A 19,431-nucleotide genomic window follows, 5' to 3' on the forward strand; every position below is an offset into this window, starting at 1 on the left:
CCCATGCACCACAACTACTGAGCCTGTGCTCTAGAGCCCGTGCGACACAACTACTGAGCCCACGAGCCGCAACTACTGAAGCCCATGCGCCTAGAGCCTGTGCTCCCAACAAGAGAAGCCACCGCAATGAGGAGCCCGTGCACCGCAACGAAGACCCAACGCAGCTAAAAATAAATAAATAAAATAATAAATTTAAAAAATAGAATAAAATACAGGACTCCTTTCTCACTTCAGGTTGATAAAGATGAAACGTTTCATAATAAAACATTTTAGTAAAAGTGTATAAAAACTGGTACCCTGGGCTTCCCTGGTGGCGCAGTGGTTGAGAGTCTGCCTGCCGAGGCAGGGGACGCGGTCCGGGAGGATCCCACATGCCGCGGGGCGGCTGGGCCCGTGAGCCATGGCCGCTGCGCCGGCGCGTCCGGAGCCTGTGCTCCGCAACGGGAGATGCCACAGCGGTGAGAGGCCCGCGTACCGCAAACAAAACAAAACAAAATAAAAACTGGTACCCTTATACCTTATTGGGTATTTAACTTTAGTCCAGTTCTGGAGCATACAGTCAAGAGACAGGGTGCCAGTTCCAGTTTTGACGATTCAATTTTTTAAAAGTGAGATTTGAATTTAATCTCTGAAACCTATGCCAACTCAGATGATTTAGTCATATCAATTAAGTCACAAAGCCTAGAGCAATGCAGAAAGGGTAGTTAAATTCTCTTCAGAATAAGAAAGGCGGGAAATACCTGCCTTTGAAAGTCTGCATTTTGCCAAGCGTGTCCTGCGTCTTAGCCGGAAACGGCTTCAGCCGCATGGAATCTAGCGGGCTGCTGGTGCCGCCGGAGCCTGCGCAGCGAAGGCTCGCGGGAGACCTGGCGCGGCCGAAGCCCCGCCTCCTGCAGCGCCCGCGGTTTGGTCCAGAGCCCGCCCAGCCTCCCGTGGCTGCTGGGCGGAGGAGGGGGCGGGCGCAGGCGCAGGCCCTAGGCCAGCCCTGGAGCTGGAGCGGTGGGAGCAGAGGGAGGTGGACAACCGGCGGGACCCGCGGCTTCAGCGGTGCCGCCGCCACCGTGGCCCGCCCGGATCACGGACGGATGTTACTAGATTCGTTGGTGCCACTCTGGGACTTGACATCCAAGAGGACGGCGCGGTGAAGACCTAGAACGTAGAGCCAGAGCGGGCCGGCTCAGGCCTCACCTGGACCCTCGACCCAGACATCGTCCCGCAGCTCAGAGGCCTCAGGCTCAGAGGGGCTCCCTCTGCCTCTCCCCTTGTCTCACTTGCTGGGTCCTGGGCAGGGGCCTCCAGCGCAAGCTCAGCTGGAGCCAGCCAGTTGGAACCTTGGCCAAATTTCTGAAGCAAACACTTTTGGGACCCCACACCTCCCCACCTCCTAAAATGGCACTTTGCAACTTGAATTGTATCTGAAGTCCAGAAGGCTCTGGGAGTTGTGGAAGAAGGAGACCCTGTCAATCAAGGACTGCTTCAGCCAGCCATCTAACATTAATTGTGCCAGTTATCGATTTACTGCCTCAGTTCCAAATTCGTCCTTCAAGACCTGTCTCGTGGGACTTCCCCGGTGGCTCAGTGGTTAAGAATGTCTGCCAAAGTAGGAGACACGGGTTCGAGCCCTGGTCCGCGAAGATCCCACATGCGGTAGAGCAACTAAGCCCGTTCACCACAACCATTGAAGCCCGCACGCCTAGAGCCCGTGCTCCGCAACAAGAGAAGCCACCGCGATGAGAAGCCCGCGCACCGCAACGAAGAGCAGCCCGTGATCTCAGCAAATAGAGAAAGCCCGTGTGCAGCAACAGAGACCCAATACAGCCAAAAGAGAAGACCTGTCTTATGGTAATGCATGGAATTCCATTTATTTACTTATTCATTCATTCATTCATTCATGCTGCTCTGGGTCTCCGTTGATGCGCACAGGATTCCTCTAGTTGCGGCGAGCGGGGGCTACTCTTCGCTGTGATGCGTGGGGCTTCTCATCACGGCGGCTTCTCTTGTTGCGGAGCACGGGCTCTAGGCGCATGGGCTTCAGTGGTTCCGGCGCGTGGGCTCAGTAGTTGTGGTGCAGGGGCCTAGTTGCTCCGTGGCATGGCACGTGGGATCTTCCAGGACCAGGGATGGAACTCACGTTCCCTGCACTGGCAGGCAGATTCTTAAACCACTGCACCACCAGGGAAGTCCCTGGAATTCCCTTTAGATCATCTCTTAGCGAGTTGAGTGCAATAAAGTTTTCTCAGTAGATGTTGCTAGAAGGATATTGTAGAGGGAAGTGGGCTTCTGCTGGTTCCAGCGCCTACACCACAGATCAGCAGGGTGGATGAGCGAACATTTGGTGGTGTCCTGCCCCAGCCAAGCACGAAGAATGCAAGCTCCCTCAGCCACCTCATGGCCCCGGCCCACGTCTGGCAGTCGCTATTCACCCCAGGCCCCAGGCCTCTCACCTATTGGAGAGTTGTCGACTGCTTGCCTGGGGAATGCACACCAGCTCTGGCCTGTGTAATCTAGCAAACTCCTCTGCTAGCCAGTAGACTGCTACTATGCCTTTTCCAGTGAGATCTGAACCTCAGCTTTGGGGAGGTGGCCTCCCAAAGTTGTCCTTCCTTGGATACTCTCCCTCAGCCCTAGGATACCATACTGAGTTCTCGTCCATCATTTTTAACTTGTTCTTATCGTAGCCTGATTTTTTTTTTTTTTTTTTTTTTTTTGGTTAAACTTTCCCTGTTTAAGTCAATGTGTGGTTTTGGTCTTCTTCTTTATGTTTTTAGTTGTAGAAGTTTTGGTATTCTGATAGGAGCCAGACTGATATACTTAATAAAAATCAATTATATGTCAGGCAGTGTTCTAGGCATAACAAGACAAGGTACTTGCTTTTATGGAGCTTATCCTCTGCGGAGATTAACTAAACCCTAATCCACAAAGTAGACTCAGCCATACAAAATTCTGAGGCAGAATATTCCAAGCACGAGAGGATAAATGTCAAGAACCTGAGTGATCATGAACTTGATGTACATGAGAACTAGAAAGACCAGTGGGGCTAAACTTCAGTGAGCAAAGAAAGTAACAAGAGCAAATCCTTTGAAGAAGCAAACCCTTTAGGCAAGGGAAGCAGAATTTAGTGTCAGGACAGTTATGAGAATGAATGCAAGCAGATACAAAAAGCTACACCAGGGTCATAAGAGTAAACGAGGCCATATGGTCACCCAGTTTATAGGCCACAGCAAAGAAGTCTGGGTACTATTTTTTTTTTTTTTTTACTTTTTTTGTTACTCAAAAATCTCCATTTTTGTTTCATTTATTTACTTATTTTTAGTTTTTTGCCGCACCGTGTGGCTGGTGGGATCTCAGTTCCCCAACCAGGAATCAAACCCAGGCCTCTGCAATGAAAGCACCAAATCCTAGCAGCTAGACCACCGGGGAATTCCACCACCACCAACAAAAAAATCTCCATTTTAAAATTTAGCTCTCCGACTCTGTTCTTTTGCCTTCAACACTCTTGATTTTCTGCTCCTCAATAAGGAAAGCATGCTTGATCCTGTCATGGACACATTTACCTCCCATGGGCCCACCATAGGTCCTGGTGACATGCTTTTTTTTTTTTAGTTAATTAATTTATTTATGGCTGCGTAGGGGCTTTTTCTCTAGTTGTGGCGAGTGGGGGCTACTCCTTGTAGTGGTGCGCGGGCTTCTCATTGCAGTGGTCTCTCCCGTTGCAGAGCACAGGCTCTAGGGGCACAGCCTTCAGTAGTTGTGGCATGCGGGCTTCAGTAGTTGTGGCACACAGGCGTAGCTGCTCCGCGGCATGCGGGATCTTCCCGGACCAGGGCTCGAACCCGTGTCCCCTGCACTGGCAGGCGGATTCTCAACCACTGCACCACAAGGGAAGCCCCCGACATGCTTTTTCATTTTAGACAAGCTTATAAAAAAGTTTAGGTCTCACAGCACGAGCCCCTCAAAGTCAGCCTGGGCACACACTATATGTAGGTTTTGGGGTTCCAGATGGCCTAGTTTTGTTAGAGGCTGTTGTAGGACAGTCTAGGACGTACATCAAACGCTGGGCCATTCTGCATGCCTCTAGATAGCATCCCCTGGATACTATTTTAAGTGGAATTGGAAGGCTTTGGGCAGCGAGTGACATGATCTGATTTTAAAAGATCACTCTGGTCGTGTGAAGAATGAATTATAAGGAAGCAAAGGTGGAAAAAGGGAGCTAAGGCAACCACAATTTTGGAGAATACGGTGCACTCACTGGGGCTCTTTCAGGATAGCCAGGGTGTTTCATCCTTTCATCCCCTCTAACACACAGAGTACCACAGTATAAAGACTATGTTGGGGGTAAAGAAGCCTTTATGGAGCTCCTGCCTGGGCTAGTAGAAATATCTGTAGTAAATGAATGGAAACTAGGGAAGGGAGTGTCAGAACTACATGAAAGGAAAGCATGGAGGTGTGGAGTGCCTGTAGTGGGTATGAGGCGTTATTTTCTGTTTTCTAGTTATTTATTTGTAACTAATTATTTTTATTTTTTATAACTCATAGCACTCTGATTTACAAAACAGAAACAGACTCACAGACTTTGAAAACAAATTTATGGTTACCAAAGGGGAAAGGTGGTGGGGAGGGGGACAAATGAGGAGCTTGGGATGAACATACATACACTACTGTATATAAAACAAGGACCTACCGTTGAGCACAAGGAACTCTACTCAATATTCTGCAATAACCTATATGGCAAAAGAATCTGAAAAAGAATGGGGATATACATAGAGAGAGAGAATACATATGTATAACTGAATCACTTTGCTGTACACCTGAAACTAACACAACATTGGTAATCAACAATACTCCAATATAAAATAAAAATTAAACAAAAAAGGAAAGAAATGGTGAATCGAAATGAAAGGTAGCAGGGACCTTGCCCCTGGAGGGGTTGTTAAGCCAGGGGACTGTTTTTCCTGTAGTCGACGGGAAGCTACTGAAGAATGTTTAAGCAGGACAGTGATTTAAATGTATATGTATATGTCATATGGATGCCCTGACATCAGTGTAGGATGAATTTTAGAGATCGAAGACTGGAGGAGAAAGGAACTAGGTAGGAGCATAAGAGAAAAATCAGAAGAATTCTCACTGGGGAAAGCAAGCAACATAATTTATTAAGTATGCAAGGCAATGCGCTAAGGCTTTTCCATTTCATCTGCATAATAAGCAAGTATTGCTATTTTCATTTGTACGAGACTCTCATACAAGAAACCTACTTAAGGTTACAACGGGTACTGGGTGGCCACATTGGGATTAAAGCTGATTTTGTTGTCACAGGAAGGACCAAAACAAAACAAAAAAGCCAAGCCTGTGATGTTATATATACATTCAGAATTTTTATTTCAAAACAAAGAACCATAGTAACAATAATAGAAAATCCGTTTGGAAATTATTCACAATCTGGTCACTGAGAAATGGGAAGACCTCCACACTGCGTGACTGCCAAGCCACTGATTCCGAGGGGCCAGCGTGGAGGTGCAGGTAGAGGAAACTCAGCCGTTCCAGCAAAGCCCCACCCCACGGCTCTGTGAGTTTTTATCCAAAGGCTCAAGGACCAGAGGGAATGGTGAGAACTTAGAACCAAAATCCTGGCAACAGGCAAGGGTTTGGCTAAAGGGCCTGAAATACGTAAGCACCAAAGAGGGAGAGGGAGATCAAGCAACATATGAAAAAGGGAAGAAGGGCCCAATCTCCATTTCTAAAAATACTGGGTAACTGGATGGGCGTGGAGGTGTTCGTGGCCTCTGGCAAGTGTAAACCCCTCCATCTCACCTAACTCTCCGAACCACCCCAGAGTTAGAAGCTTCAGTTTGTTTCTTACTGCCTTCAAGGAATGCCTCCCTCTCCCCTGTGACTCCCCTCCAGCAACCCCCAGAGGCACCGAGTCCCGGAGCATGGAGTGAGTCCTCCACTCTCAGTCTCAAAATTTAGGGAGTTCTCCCCTTCCTCTCCAAAAAGGAAAGGCAGCCAGATAAGACTGAACTCTAAAGTTTGAAAGAAAACCATACATAGATTCAAATTCCACCCAGCAGAGGCAGCGCTATCGACATTCTATCCAAAAGGGGGCCTTAGGAACACAGAGGAAACAAGTTACCCATAAACTACTTCCACCCAGAGCAAGGTGACAATGCACATGACAATGCACATCCACTCACGCTCAAGCGTGGGCTCCACTGCACATCCACGCATACTGTCAAGTGTGGTCTGTGGGAAAGTTCAAGTCCCTGGAAGGACACTTGACATAATACTATGGTAACATGGTAACAAGGGTAACTTGACATGGTAACAGACATAAATGAGCATGAGATGACCCTAATGTAACAACATACTTCAACTGGATAATAATCGTTCTGGAAAAATCCTCTCCCAGAGCTGAGGTTACAAATTCCAAGGTAGCTATGCACATCTCTGAATTCTTTTAAAGCTATGGCTTAAAACAAAATAAAAATCAACATCTAAAATCTTCTAAAGAACAAACTGAAGAAATAACGAACCTCTACCAAGAACCAATATTTTGGCTTGTTCATTTGGAAGGCTCTCCCACCAGATGATAGGAGTATTAAAAAAAAAAAAGTGAGTTCACTACAAAGAAGCCGTTTGGTCCAGTGAGGGGAGAGAGGATTTCTAGAAATAACCATCCCTTCTCTGGACTCCATCCAAAATTAGAACCCATCAACTACCATTAACTACAATGCCCATCTTAGTGATAATCCTAGATTTCAAGTAATACTACATATAATCTTAAACAAAGGAAAAAGTTCCAAAGGAAACTAATAGCTTCTTCATACAGGCACGTGACTTTTCTGAGAAATTTGAGTTTTCACCTGAAGGACAGAAATTGTTAAGAGGCAACGTGCAAACCTCACACACCACGTCATACACCCTCCAACAATGCATCACATTTCTCCCTGAATTTGTCCTTTCTTATTGCACCCTAACCTCTCCGGTATTAAATCTTCCGCCCTATAACCTCTTTAAGCACCTCCCTCTAACCTCAATTTCCTTATGCTTTCATTATTTGGTAAAATTACTTTGTACTTACAAAAATAAATATTTATGCAATAAAACCAGAAGATCAAATAAATAAAACTCAAGTTAGTTTGCTCTGCAGAGCCGCATGGAAGTGAGGAAGACGGTCTTATGGAATCCCTCTCTGCCCTCCACATTCTTACGTGTATCTGCTTCCTGGTAAGTTGAGGTCGGAGGAACTGCAACCCCATGCCCAGTCCCCTAAATGCCCTCGAGAGGCAAGAGTAGAGCCTAAGGGAGCAGGAGCTGGCAGAGTTGTCATATGCCAAGCAGCCAATCCCTCCTGAAATGAAGGCAGGTTCCCTTGGTCTCTCCTGAACGGAAGAGAATGTCCAAGAAATGAAAATTTTAAAAGCCTTTGAAGATAACAACTAACCCCAGCATTGGGATCCTCTGAGCGCCCAAGGGTGTGTGGGATGAGAAAAGAATTGAGTAGCAGCATTCAGAAACAGTCCTGGGTTACAACCTGATGAGGTCTCTCCCTTGCTTAGGGAGAGGTTGCTTTTTCATGACAGGAGGGAGGTGGGAAGGAGGCACTGCTTAGACGTTGGTGTCCTTCGTGGGCTGGATGCTGTTCATCTCCACGATGGGACCTTTCTCATCTCGGTTACCCGCCGGCAACTGCCCTTCAAAGGCTCGTGTAATTTCCTCAAAAGTCCTGCCACGAGTCTCAGGGACTTTGAAGAAGGTGAAGACCCAGAAGATAACAAGGAAACCCGTGAAGATAATGAAAACGTAGGCTCCTAAATAGAACTAGGGAAAGGACATAAAACAAGGAGAGTCAGTGTCAAAATCTGGTCACTGATAAACTCCAGTTTCCCTCGCAATCGTTATTTCCAATGGGCCTGAAGCCATAACCCTTCCAGACTTCATGAAGACAGTAAGGTTTCTTCAGAGACTTGTTTATGATTTCATTGGTAGCTTACTATATTTCTCTGCAATTTTTTGTCATTCCTTTTCCTAGTCATTGAAGTTAGCTGTTTCCAAATACCTACTGAGTTATTTTAGGCCTTCTGATTATGAGTTTTAAGATCTGGGTTTCTGAAAGACTCATGGGAACTGGGAATGCATTCTAGATGTCCACTGCTGGTTCCTTTACTTAACAAATCAGCTCTAGGCCATCTTATAATAGGACCTACCTCATCATTAACATCATAAAGCCATTAATGCTAAGCCAAATGATGGATTTTAAATATTGGTTTGGAATCCTAAGCCTTACTATTACCATTCTGTTTCTAGGCAGAACTATGTATTAGCTGGTTTCAAGATGGGCTGGGTGAGTTTTAAGTTACTTACTGCAGCTGAGGGGAAGAGCAGTCCGACCAAAAAGTTGGAGGTCCAGTTGGAACAACCAGCCACTGCCATGGCAGCCGGGCGGGGTCCCTGGCCAAAGAGTTCAGCCACAATAAACCAGGGAATGGGGCCTGGGCCAATTTCAAAGAAGGCCACGAACAGCAAGATGGCCGCAATACAGATAAAGCTGATCCAACCATAATTATCCTACGAGAAAGGAACAAAGGAAAGTTAGTATTAGAGACAGCATGCCCCAGGCAGCATCCAGCTTCCCAGAGATGAGCACTGACTAATAATGAAAAGTTCCTTCCGTCCCGTGGTATAAAGGAGTTACTGGACCTAGAAGCCTTAGGTCCTTGTTTCTTTCTTCTTTTTTTGTTTTGGCCTCACCATATGGCATGCGGTATCTTAGTTCCCCCACCAGGGATTGAACCCGTGCCCCCTGCACGGAGAGTGCAGGGTCTTAACCACTGGACCGCCAGGGAAGTCCTAGAAGCCTCGGGTCTTTGAAACCTAGCAGTGTGATCACAAATGTCATTCTGCACTGAGACCATCTTATCAGCTGTAAAAGGGGAATAATGACCTCAAGATTTCTTTAAGAATTAAATGAGATAATGTATTTTACAAACTATATGGTATATAGATATAGGGATTATAGCAATTTAATTATCTATCTCTGATAATCCACTTGTCTTAAAACTCTGGGCATGTTGCCTCTCCCAAATGTCACTTGTATGATCTCCAAACCTCAACTACCCACCCCCTCACCTTTCCGCACCACCCCCTTCCCCCGCCCCTTCCTTCGCAAAGAAGACTCACCTTTAATAACAAAGAAATCGTCATGAGGACGGAACAAAAAGCCATCCCTCCGAGGCCTATCAGGTGTAGCGTCCTCCTCCCTGCCTTTTCTACCAGGAACACCTAAAAGAATAAAAAAGAAATATGTGCATTCCCTTTCATGAAAACAACTCTATGAGCTCTGGAACCTGCCTGACCAACAGCAGGCTACCTGCTATAGTTACACTTGCTCTCTTCCAGCGTCAAGTTAAAAGCACCCGACAGAATCCCCTCTATACTTCCTCTTGCCCATCCATTCCCTATGTGTTTGAAGAGTGAAGACTGTCTTACCCATCATTCAATAGCCCTTTTCCCCCAAAAGGAATTAAACGGAAAAAGGTTTAACTAAATGACGGAAGGGGGGTGTGGAAGGACATGCAACCCATCCTTGAACGTGTGTAGCAAGAATTCTTCTCCCACCTCGACAATGATCAAAACATCCGACTTACAGAAACCACGGTGAAGATGGTGTTAACCACGCCTGCACCAATAGTGGCGTAGATCGGCTCCTTGACACCTGCATCTTTGAAGATTCCTGTCGAGTAATAGAACACCTAACAGGGAACAAAAGATGCAACTGTGAAATACAATTGTGCATAGCAGTTACATGGAACCCTCCAAAAAAATCAACTCAGAAAAGTCCCAGAAGTTAAGGACTACTTCCCAGGGGTTTTGTTCAATCACGGTATCTTTTCCACAAACGAATGGTCTTCTGTTATCTTATATCTATTCTCTTCTTCAGTCGTCTTCAATTCTAGCTACTTACTTCCACTTTTTTTTTCCTTCTAACTATGCTTCTTCTTACTGCTCCATTTAGCCTCTTCCTTAAGTTTACTTTAGTAACTTACATATAAAGGCTTAAGTCCCTTTAAGTTTTTCAATGACACTTTTCCAATAGACTTACTCCAACTCCCACCCCGACCAACAACGACAGGCATTGATGTCTCCACTTGATAGTGAAGAAACCGAAGAGTAACCTCAGCCTGATTGTGATTTAGAAGCAGAACTTGGGCTGGAATTCCGGGACTGGGTCTTTGCAAGTGTTTTACAAACTAACACCAGCTATTCTTTTAATTGAATACAATTTAATGTATACTATTTTTATTATTTGTTCAACACTGTGCTAATACGTAGGGCTGCTGCAACTACCACAGCTAAAGAGATGTCAGAACACTGGTCTCAGACCTCAGGATAACAAGGGAACAGGGTCTAGATGGCTCAGTCCCTCAGGTTTGGTTTAGGGGTTTATGATTTCACCCAGAGTACCTGCCCTCGTAGCAGCCAGTATTCATCAGACTTTTTGATGAACATGTGCTTCGACAATGGGAGTGACCGTCTCCAGAAACAAGTCTTCAAATCCCTACAACCTAAGATAGAAACTATGTATATTTTCCAAAATAAGATTCAGGCTGAGCTCTTGGAAACTGAGATATGGGGTGTCATCCTCATTGAAAACTGCTGCTCTAGGAGAGAAGCATGGAATTAAAAAAAAAAAAAAAAAAAAAAATCGAAGAATATTTAATAATATAAAGCTTGTGAGGAAAGACGTTCGAACAGTTAAAACCAGAGATGAATAGCTATGCCAATTCTCTTCCTTATATAAAAGCTCACATGTCGGGCTTCCCTGGTGGCGCAGTGGTTGAGAATCCGCCTGCCGATGTAGGGGACACGGGTTTGTGCCCCGGTCCGGGAAGATCCCACATGCCGCGGAGCGGCTGGGCCCGTGAGCCATGGCTGCTGAGCCTGCGCGTCCGGAGCAGCGGGAGAGGCCACAACAGTGAGAGGCCCGCGTACCAAAAAAAAAAAAAAAAAAAAAAAAAAAAAAGCTCACATGTCAACAACCTAACACGTTATATACTCATCTCAAGCAAACTTCTTACAGTAAAATCTTGCTGCCTGGTGCCATGGAGCTAGGCCACATCATCTTACCTAAAGGCAGTTTACTCTGCTGGGTAAACACTATCCAGCCTCTTACCCCCTCTGCCTTTAAGGGAAATTAGAAAACATCCTTTGTTCAAAGGTAGGTTGGAAAACTGACTTTCTTTCACACACCATTTCCTGAAAGGGCGGGGACAGGGGCTGGGCGATGGGTAGGTCCTACCAGCAGAGCACTCATCTATCATTTGTAACTTTCCAAGGATGGTCTTTTTCTGATCCTGTTTTGCAGGGCTTCGACTCGGGGGGAGGCAAGCAGGCGCCTGGGGTATAGAATTGAAGAAGGCGGTCCTTCTCAGGACACGTCTTGTATCTGGACACCTCACTCTAGTCCCAGCCTCACTGTTCTGGAAAGTCTTGAGAGTATATTTGAATTACAGTGGTTTTTCAAATGTGGATATTGGAGATTGAGATCCATCAAAACCACCTGAGAGGCTTTTTCAAACTATCTTTCCTCCCAAGGTCTGATATGACAGCCTCTAAGTCCTCAGGAGATGCACTGCGATTTCAAACACGAGTATCCTTGTGGTGCGTTAGGGAGAAAAGGCTAAGGACAAACTTTGTATTTTGAGTTATCACGTGTTTTGCAAAACACTTTGTCACAAAAAGATTTGATCACACTGATCACATTACGATGGGAAACCCTCAGGGCGTGAACCAGTACTTAGAAGGGGGACAGGGGTGGGTGTTCTTCATATCCAAATATTTTATCTGCAAAAGGATAGGCATAGGAATACCCTCTCTGCCCACAACCAAAACTCAGGAGCAGAAGCTGATTTTTGCATAGAACACAATGGCTACCTGCCCACTGCTAGCTCGCATTTTGCCTCACACTTAACTATCATAGTCACTCTTCTAAGTTGTAAAAGATATAGAGAGTGACAAGCCCAGCTCACTCTGAGGTTGCCTGTGTGCCCACACACCTCCTAATTGCTCCCCAGGGCTTTACACTGATTTTAAATTGTACAGTCCTGGGAAAAAACCCAAGGTATATCAACTCTCAGATCTGCTTTGATTATATGGCTTACGTTATCACTGATAACATCATGTAATAAGACAGATCAGAGTTAAAGAGGACTGAACATTTTTAAAATGAGTGGTCAAAGAAAGAGGATTAATAAAAACTGACAAATTGTGATACTCTATATATTAAAAAAAAATCTGGAAGAGGACAAACGTTAACTATAAGTTCCAAGGCTAAGGGTGACAAACTTTTAGTTGATTCTCTCATCTTTCCACATGGAAAACATGTACTATAGATAATTTTAAGAAATAGGAATTCCCTGGCAGTCCAGTGGTTAGGGCTCCGTGCTTCCACTACAAGGGGCATGGGTTTGATCCCTGGTTGGGGAACTAAGATCCAACCAAAACAATTTAAAAATAAACAAATAAAAATGAAAAAATTAAAAAAAAAAACGAAATGGAAACCTGGGTAAAGAGCATGTTTTGAGAGGCTGCTCTGTGGCAAGCATTGTGAGGGGCCCCTGGGTATAAAAGAAGGTGAGCAACCAATGCTATTCACCTCTAGTCAGGTGTTTTAAGTGGAATATTGTAGGACACGTTTGACAGACAAGTGGGCACTCACAGCGTTGATCCCCGAGAGCTGCTGAGAGAGCTGGAGCATGATGGAGATGAGGATGGGCTGTCGGTAGCTGGGGGCTCGGAAGAGCTCCACCACAGTGACTTTTTTTTCCTGTGCCATCCTTATACTCTCATCTTTCATCTCCTGGATGTCCTGAGCCACATCCTGGGTGCCCCACAATCGCTGGAGAACTGGTGAAAAGCATGAAGAGGAAAGGTTAATGATAAGGCGCTGTCCCGAATTCTTTTTCCCCATGAGACGGATGGGAAGAAGCCGCCCAGATGAGCCCTGCATCTGGCGGCTCAATCAGCATCTGGCTTTAACTCGCCTTCTCACCCCATCCTTCAGGGGCTGCAAGTTTCTGACTTAAGCATAATCAGACAGGGAAAGGAGATGACGAAAACCAGATCCAATGTCCTCATCCTAAAACAAGCCACAAGCTTAAGATTCCTACAGTGAAGGCATGAAGGGCACTCACTCTCCTTAGCGCTCTCCTCTTCCTTTCTGTTAATGAGCAAGAATCTAGGACTTTCAGGGCAAAATGGAAGGGCAGCACATTGGAGAATGGCTGGGATGATGGTGAAGCCCAAGAGCAGCGGCCAGAGCTCTTTAGTCCCCAAGATGATTTTTAGACCAAAGATCTAGAAACCAGACAAAGACAGTACTATAAATTCCATACTGTACAGGCTACAGGTTGATTAAAAAAAAATGTTCAGAAGATCATCTGTTCTTTCATCACGGGAAAAGATAGTCTCTTCTACTTTTTCTACCCTGCCTGCTTCCTTAGCCGTCTGTGAATTATAGTAATATTAATTAATGTCTGAAACATATATAGTTGAATGTGTGCCAGACGTCCTTTTTTTCAATTGAAGTAGAGTTGATTTACAATGTTGTGTTAATTACCGCTGTACAGCACAGTGATTCGGTTATGCATATATATATATACATTTAAAGAAATATATATTCTTTCCCATCACGGTTTATCATAGGATATTGAATACAGTTCTCTGTGCAGACATTCTCTTGACTGTCTTCTCTATGTAAATTCATTTAATGAGTTGTGAAACTAACACTCAGTAAGTTCTAGAGTACCTGGGCCACCAGAATCCCAATAACGATGCCCAGCTGGTTGAGAGTGCCAAAGGCCCCCCGCAGGGCAGTGGGCGATATCTCTCCAATGTACATGGGCACGAATCCTGTGCAGAGTCCACAGAAGAGGCCAATAACCAGTCGGCCCAGGATCAGCATTTCAAATGACTCCGCTATTTTGCAGAACCCCATAAGGCAGCCACCAGCGATGGCCAACAGGTTGACAATAAGCATTGAATTGCGCCTGAAAGATTAAACAAAAACAAGTGAAGTTAGCAAAACAGACCTGATCCCCCCCTTCTTTCCTAATCATTCTACTCTTCTCCAGGCTCACATATCTTTTGGTCTAATTTTTCCACTTTCTAGTATCAGAACATATCTGGTTGGGATAATCAAGACCAATGGTTCTTACACCTCAGTGTGCATAAAATTCACCTAAAGAACTTGTTTAAGATTCTCCCCTCTACGTCCTAGCTGCAGGCTAGGATTTTAGCAAGCACTTTAAGGCCAGTTGTTCTCAAAGTGGTCCACAAACTAACAGCATCAGCTAGAAATTTGCTAGAAATTAAAATTATCCCACCCTACCCCAGAGTAATTATTAGGCCTGAATCTGGGTTGGAGCCCAGCAATCTGTGGGACTAGTTTTCCCTTGATGGGAATTTGAGGTTCTCTCATTCAAATGCATCTTCACCTCCCTGCTCTAAGCCTCAGTTCTCGTCCTCAATGCAACCAGTATAGACCCCTTCTTTGCCCAGCTTCTGATCAAGACCTGCCAAACCGGGACTTCCCTGGTGGCGCAGTGGTTAAGAATCCGCCTGCCAATGCAGGGAACACAGGTTCAAGCCCTGGTCTGGGAGGATCCCACATGCCGCGGAGCAGCTAAGCCCGTGCACCACAGCCACTGAAGCCCACACACCTAGAGCCTGAGCTCCGCAACAAGAGAAGCCACTGCAGTGAGAAGCACGCGCACAGCAACGAAGAGTAGCCCTCGCTCACCGCAACTAGAGGAAGCCTGCGCGCAGCAACCAAAGCCCAACTCACCCAAAAAAAAAAAAAAAAAAAAAAAAAAAGTATTAATACCTGCCAAACCGGTTGACAAAGAGTCCAACAGAAAAGGAGCCAACCATACCACCAACGGAGAAGATGGCCACAGACAAGGACCACAGGGACGTGAGTACCACCTCAGAGGGAGGGTTTTCGAACCTCTCTTGCAAAGTGTAATTGAGATAGTCCTTTATGATCTGCAAATTAAAATGGTTGGTGGGAGAAGAGACCGTTACAACTGGATGAGAAAAGAAACAAACATTGCGGATCTTCCCCTCCCTACGAGAACAGCATTACAGTTACTTTCTAGGTAGCGGATCAAGGGAATAAATAGATGGCAATGGATGAGACAGGTAACACACTGGAGTTAATGTTACCAGCTCTGAAAAGAATAATTTTTTATTTGTCCTGAAAATTCCAGTAGGTAGTAGTACTGATGTACTCTTGTTCGGTGACTATCCCAGCCACCCTCCCGCCCTGAGACTTGGTAACTAACCCCTAAGAGATAATAAAGGAAGTGTGTCACCGTAGGGTGAGAGGAAGAATGGGTACAGTCCAGGGTACAGGGAGCCCCTGAGCCTTTTGCCTTGATCAATGATTCAAATAGACCCCCACCAATATCATTCCCCCTCTAGGTCTTAGCCAAGCTACCTACCAAGTGTGTCTAAACTTGTTAATTCTGGAAACACTACCTAAAGGAATAATTATCCTATTCCAAACTCTAGCTGCCTGGCACTCACCACCTCAGGAGCATTGATGACTCCAGTGTTGTAGCCAAACTGGAAAGAGCCGATTGTAGCAATCATGATGGCAAAGATCAGAGGGGCGGTGACCTGGGGGGGGGGGGGGCGGGGAGGGAGGAAAGAAGAAACAGTCAAAACTCTTGATGGATGATTGCCTCTTATTAAGAAGATGTGTATATCAGAAGAACTCAGCCTGTGAGCGGTATGAAAACAACAAAAACTTAACGAGTTAGGTAATGAATGAGGAACAGGAAAGAACTGAAGAGCTTATCTGGAAATACATGGGTGAGCATGCAGAGTAAACTTGGGGAAAGTGGCAAGAGAATTTGGGAAAAGGGAGAAGTTAAGATAACTGGGTTAGTCGGTTTGGAAGCATTCGAAAAACAGCCCCAGGTAAGAGCAAGCATAGAACCGTGCTCGGGAATAGAAAAAATAGTGAGGGCACAGTAAAATGCCTTAGGATTGCTAAGAACAATTGACTCTGGAAACAGCTAGATCCAGCGTACGCTCACCCGTACCCCAGATTCCACAGAAGCCCGAGTACTGGTGGTGTGTCGTCATCACCAGGCTGCTCTTAACTGCATCACGTAATCTACAGGATCAACCTACTGTATCCTTGGTCCCATCTGAAATTCTTCCCCGTTCACTTAATAATGTACTGCTATCCCCCACCCACCCACCAGGGGGCGAGCACAAGCTCACGCCCAATCCCAGATGGAGACATTTTGTGAGGGGCTGTGCAGTAATCAACCCAGTCGTCACTCACCTTGCTGGGAATAATTCCAGTGGGCGTGATCTTACTTTCCACCTCAAGGTAGCTCAAGTTTTACACCTGAGAACCCCAACCCCTCCTCACCTTAAACTCCTTCCCTCTCAGGTCAGACAGTGGCAGGCCAGGAGTTTCAGTTCCCCAAATTGACCTTGCCTCCCAGGCATCTAGTACCCCTGAAGCCCCGCCAGCGCACCGCTTTCTGTTTAATCCTCTCCTTTTAGTAAAAACCTCTTCTTTTTCTCTCATCATTTACTATTCTTGAGGGCCGTCCCACTTTTTCATCCCTTCTCTTCTTTTATTTTTAAGTAAGTTACCTCAGTGAATGAAAATACCTTTCTCCCTACAAATACTGCATCCATAACACAATAATACATTAAAATATTGTGCACTCACAATCAACCACAACAGGAAGGACAACTGGAATTCTCTCTCCTTAGTATCCAGGGAATCCCATAGGTCATAGAACAGATGGCTGGACACCGACCCAGGCCCCAAAACAAATCCCAGGTCCTTTCAAGGTCTAAGGCGTCCAGAGAAATCCTCTTGCTGGTTCTCAGACCCACACTCGTAATCAACACAACCAAGCAGCCCCTGATCCCCTGAACACTCAACCGGTTTCATCCTCACATTCTCAGTAGCCTGTAATTGTATTAAAGAAAAAAAAAAAAAAAAAAAACGAGAAACAAACACAACTTCCCCATGTGACTTTCCCTACCACAGGAAGGTGCATCAAACAGGGATAAATCCTTTATAGGAAATGACATCCAAAGAGAACTGGTGGAACTGTGGCACTGCAGGCTGGGGAAGAAATGGAAAGGCTTTAAGATGGCTAGGAAGAGAGCACAGCCATCACCATTAAGGCTTGCCTTTCGGAGCGTACCCCAAACAAGCAAAAACCAGTAACTGTATCGTTCTTACCTTCGCTGTCCCCATGGCCCTAAATTAATTCCTTTCAATCTTCAATAAAGATCTAGAAGTGGGATTCCAGAGACCCCTCTTCCAGCCAACAAAACCTCCAAATGTCCTTCTCAGCAGCAAGTTTTCAGACAGGTCCTCGGTACCGCTCCAACGTCTCCTCACGCACCCTTAGGATGGGCACCTATTTATAAGCTCCGCAAAGGGCGGAGCCTGGGCGACAAGCCCCCAGCCCCACCCCGCCCCCGCCCCCAGTGATCTCCGGACCTCCCGGAATTTTGTGACCTCAAGCTCTGCCCCCACCCTAGACCACACCCCCCCCCATCTCTTTAAAACCACATCCTCCACCCTCCCTACTCCGTGGTTTTTTTTTTTTTTTTTTTTTCCGAAGCTCGTCCTCCTTTCCTCTTCTAAGAGCAGCTACAGCCTCTTAGTTTCACAGACAAAAATGCTACCAGAAAAGCCTGGAGGGAGGGCAGATACACTTTATTTTTTGCTCTCGCAAGTGCTCAGAACTGAATCAATCCGTAAAGAATAAACGCTATCTATATAAGGAAAGTCGAGTGGGTGCTACTATATGAGAGTTAACGTTGTTTGACGGAGTGTAAACTGAAACTATTCCTAATCCTATGAATTTATCAGCTGCTCTTTGATTGTAGGCTGTGTCTACAATCTTGAAGGGGAGGGAAGGACAGTCTGAGAGAAGGAAAGCGAGTGAAGGAAGAATTGGAAGAATTTTTGGCTCTACTTGTCCTCTGATGAGCATACTCTCTCCTGGGAGAAAACCTGAGTGTCTAGGAGCCAAACCAACTCTCCCGGGCAGCAGAAAGGAGAGAATCAGCTGCCCATGGGACACAATCCAAACTCCTGAAAATACGGCATTCACCAACTCCCCACCCATTCTGAATTCTACCCATTCTGCAGTATTTTGCCTCTAGTCTCGGGTTTACAGTACCTAGAGAGAGGGAAATGATCAAATTCCGTTAAACAGGTATTTGCGGAGCACATACTACCCATCAGACGGATTCATCAGTATATAGGACACAAAAGTCCTGGCCCTCAAGGAATTTATGGTGCTTCCCTTCCACTTAAAACATTAAAAAGGGGCGAGGCCAACTGATTCTTACACAACTGGAGTTAATTAGCAATATCCTATTCCTTCTGGGCTGTGAATTTCTTGAAAGAAAAGGGTGAGATAAATATCTGATTTCTAAGCCATACAAGCAAAGCGAGCAAGATTGAGTAGGAAAGACAGGTAAGAAAACTGTGAGCACAGGAAGATGAAGGAAAATAAAAGGAGAGAGAAGTGCTCCTGTGTGAGAGTTAACGAAGGGGGACAAGTTCGTAGTAGGTAGAGTTGGGTGGCTTTGCTGGGGGGAAACATCAGTAGTCAAATTCCTAATGCCTGTTAATCTGTAGCCTAGCAGGCCCTGCAGGGGAAGAGCGGGTGGGGTGCGACAAGCCTGTAAAGAGGTAGAATTATGTGAGAGGAGCCACTGAAAGAAAGTGCACCTTCCCTTGGGGTTTTGGTTGGGAGCCTGGAATTCAAACTGGTACCACTGGACCTGAAACAGACCACATCGTGTGGTCTTTCCTGAAATGAGGACTTCTTTTAAAAAACTGAAGTATAACTGGCATACATTATCATATTAGTTTTAGGTGCAACACATACTGATTCGATATTTTTATACATTACAAAACGAAACCACTAAATGAGGATACTTTCTAAATCTCATTGTTAGCTGAGAGAACTGGCGATGAGTGAAACGTGACAACCAAAAAAACCTTCCCTGAGGTCATTCCTCCCCTCCCCCACTCTCCCAATCCTCCAGGAAACCCTGAGCCTAGAGGCCCCTTTAGTTACCACAGCAACTGAATTTAGCAGCCAAAGGACAAAATATCCTGTATGGCAGTGCTGCCAATAAACATTCAATCTTAGTCATTTATGTAATATTAAGTTTTCTAAGTGGCTGCATCAAAATTTTTAAAAGAAAAACATAGGAAACAAGAATAATTAATTTTAATAATTATTTTATTTGACCTGATATAGCCAAAATAATACTATTTGAGTTTGATTAAATTACAATTGATTTATAAATATATTAAACTATAATTGATTAAATTATAATCAATTTAAAAATTATTAAGATAGTTTA

The 19,431-nt window shown here is 45.3% G+C and overlaps 1 protein-coding gene across 4 annotated transcripts; it reads right to left on the bottom strand.

The window, feature by feature from the left end:
• Positions 1-5,347: 5,347 nt before the first annotated feature.
• Positions 5,348-17,460, bottom strand: LOC116760171 (solute carrier family 2, facilitated glucose transporter member 3). 4 transcript variants are annotated; one of them, XM_032644633.1, is made up of 11 exons: positions 17,279-17,438; positions 17,076-17,158; positions 15,586-15,678; positions 14,882-15,042; positions 13,805-14,045; positions 13,191-13,353; positions 12,716-12,903; positions 9,645-9,749; positions 9,178-9,279; positions 8,362-8,565; positions 5,348-7,818 (listed from the first exon to the last, which is right to left on the bottom strand). In XM_032644633.1, exons 2-11 carry the CDS (start codon positions 17,088-17,090, stop codon positions 7,606-7,608), a joined length of 1,485 nt encoding a protein of 494 aa, XP_032500524.1. In that variant the 5' UTR covers positions 17,091-17,158; positions 17,279-17,438; the 3' UTR covers positions 5,348-7,605. The 4 variants fall into 4 exon arrangements, with proteins under 4 accessions (XP_032500524.1, XP_032500523.1, XP_032500526.1 ...); XM_032644632.1 differs by lacking the exon at positions 17,076-17,158 and having other exon boundaries at positions 17,279-17,460; XM_032644635.1 differs by lacking the exon at positions 17,076-17,158 and having other exon boundaries at positions 5,348-7,742; positions 17,279-17,449.
• Positions 17,461-19,431: the final 1,971 nt, after the last annotated feature.

The sequence above is a fragment of the Phocoena sinus genome, chromosome 10 (assembly GCF_008692025.1).
Source record: "Phocoena sinus isolate mPhoSin1 chromosome 10, mPhoSin1.pri, whole genome shotgun sequence".
NCBI lineage: Eukaryota > Metazoa > Chordata > Mammalia > Artiodactyla > Phocoenidae > Phocoena > Phocoena sinus.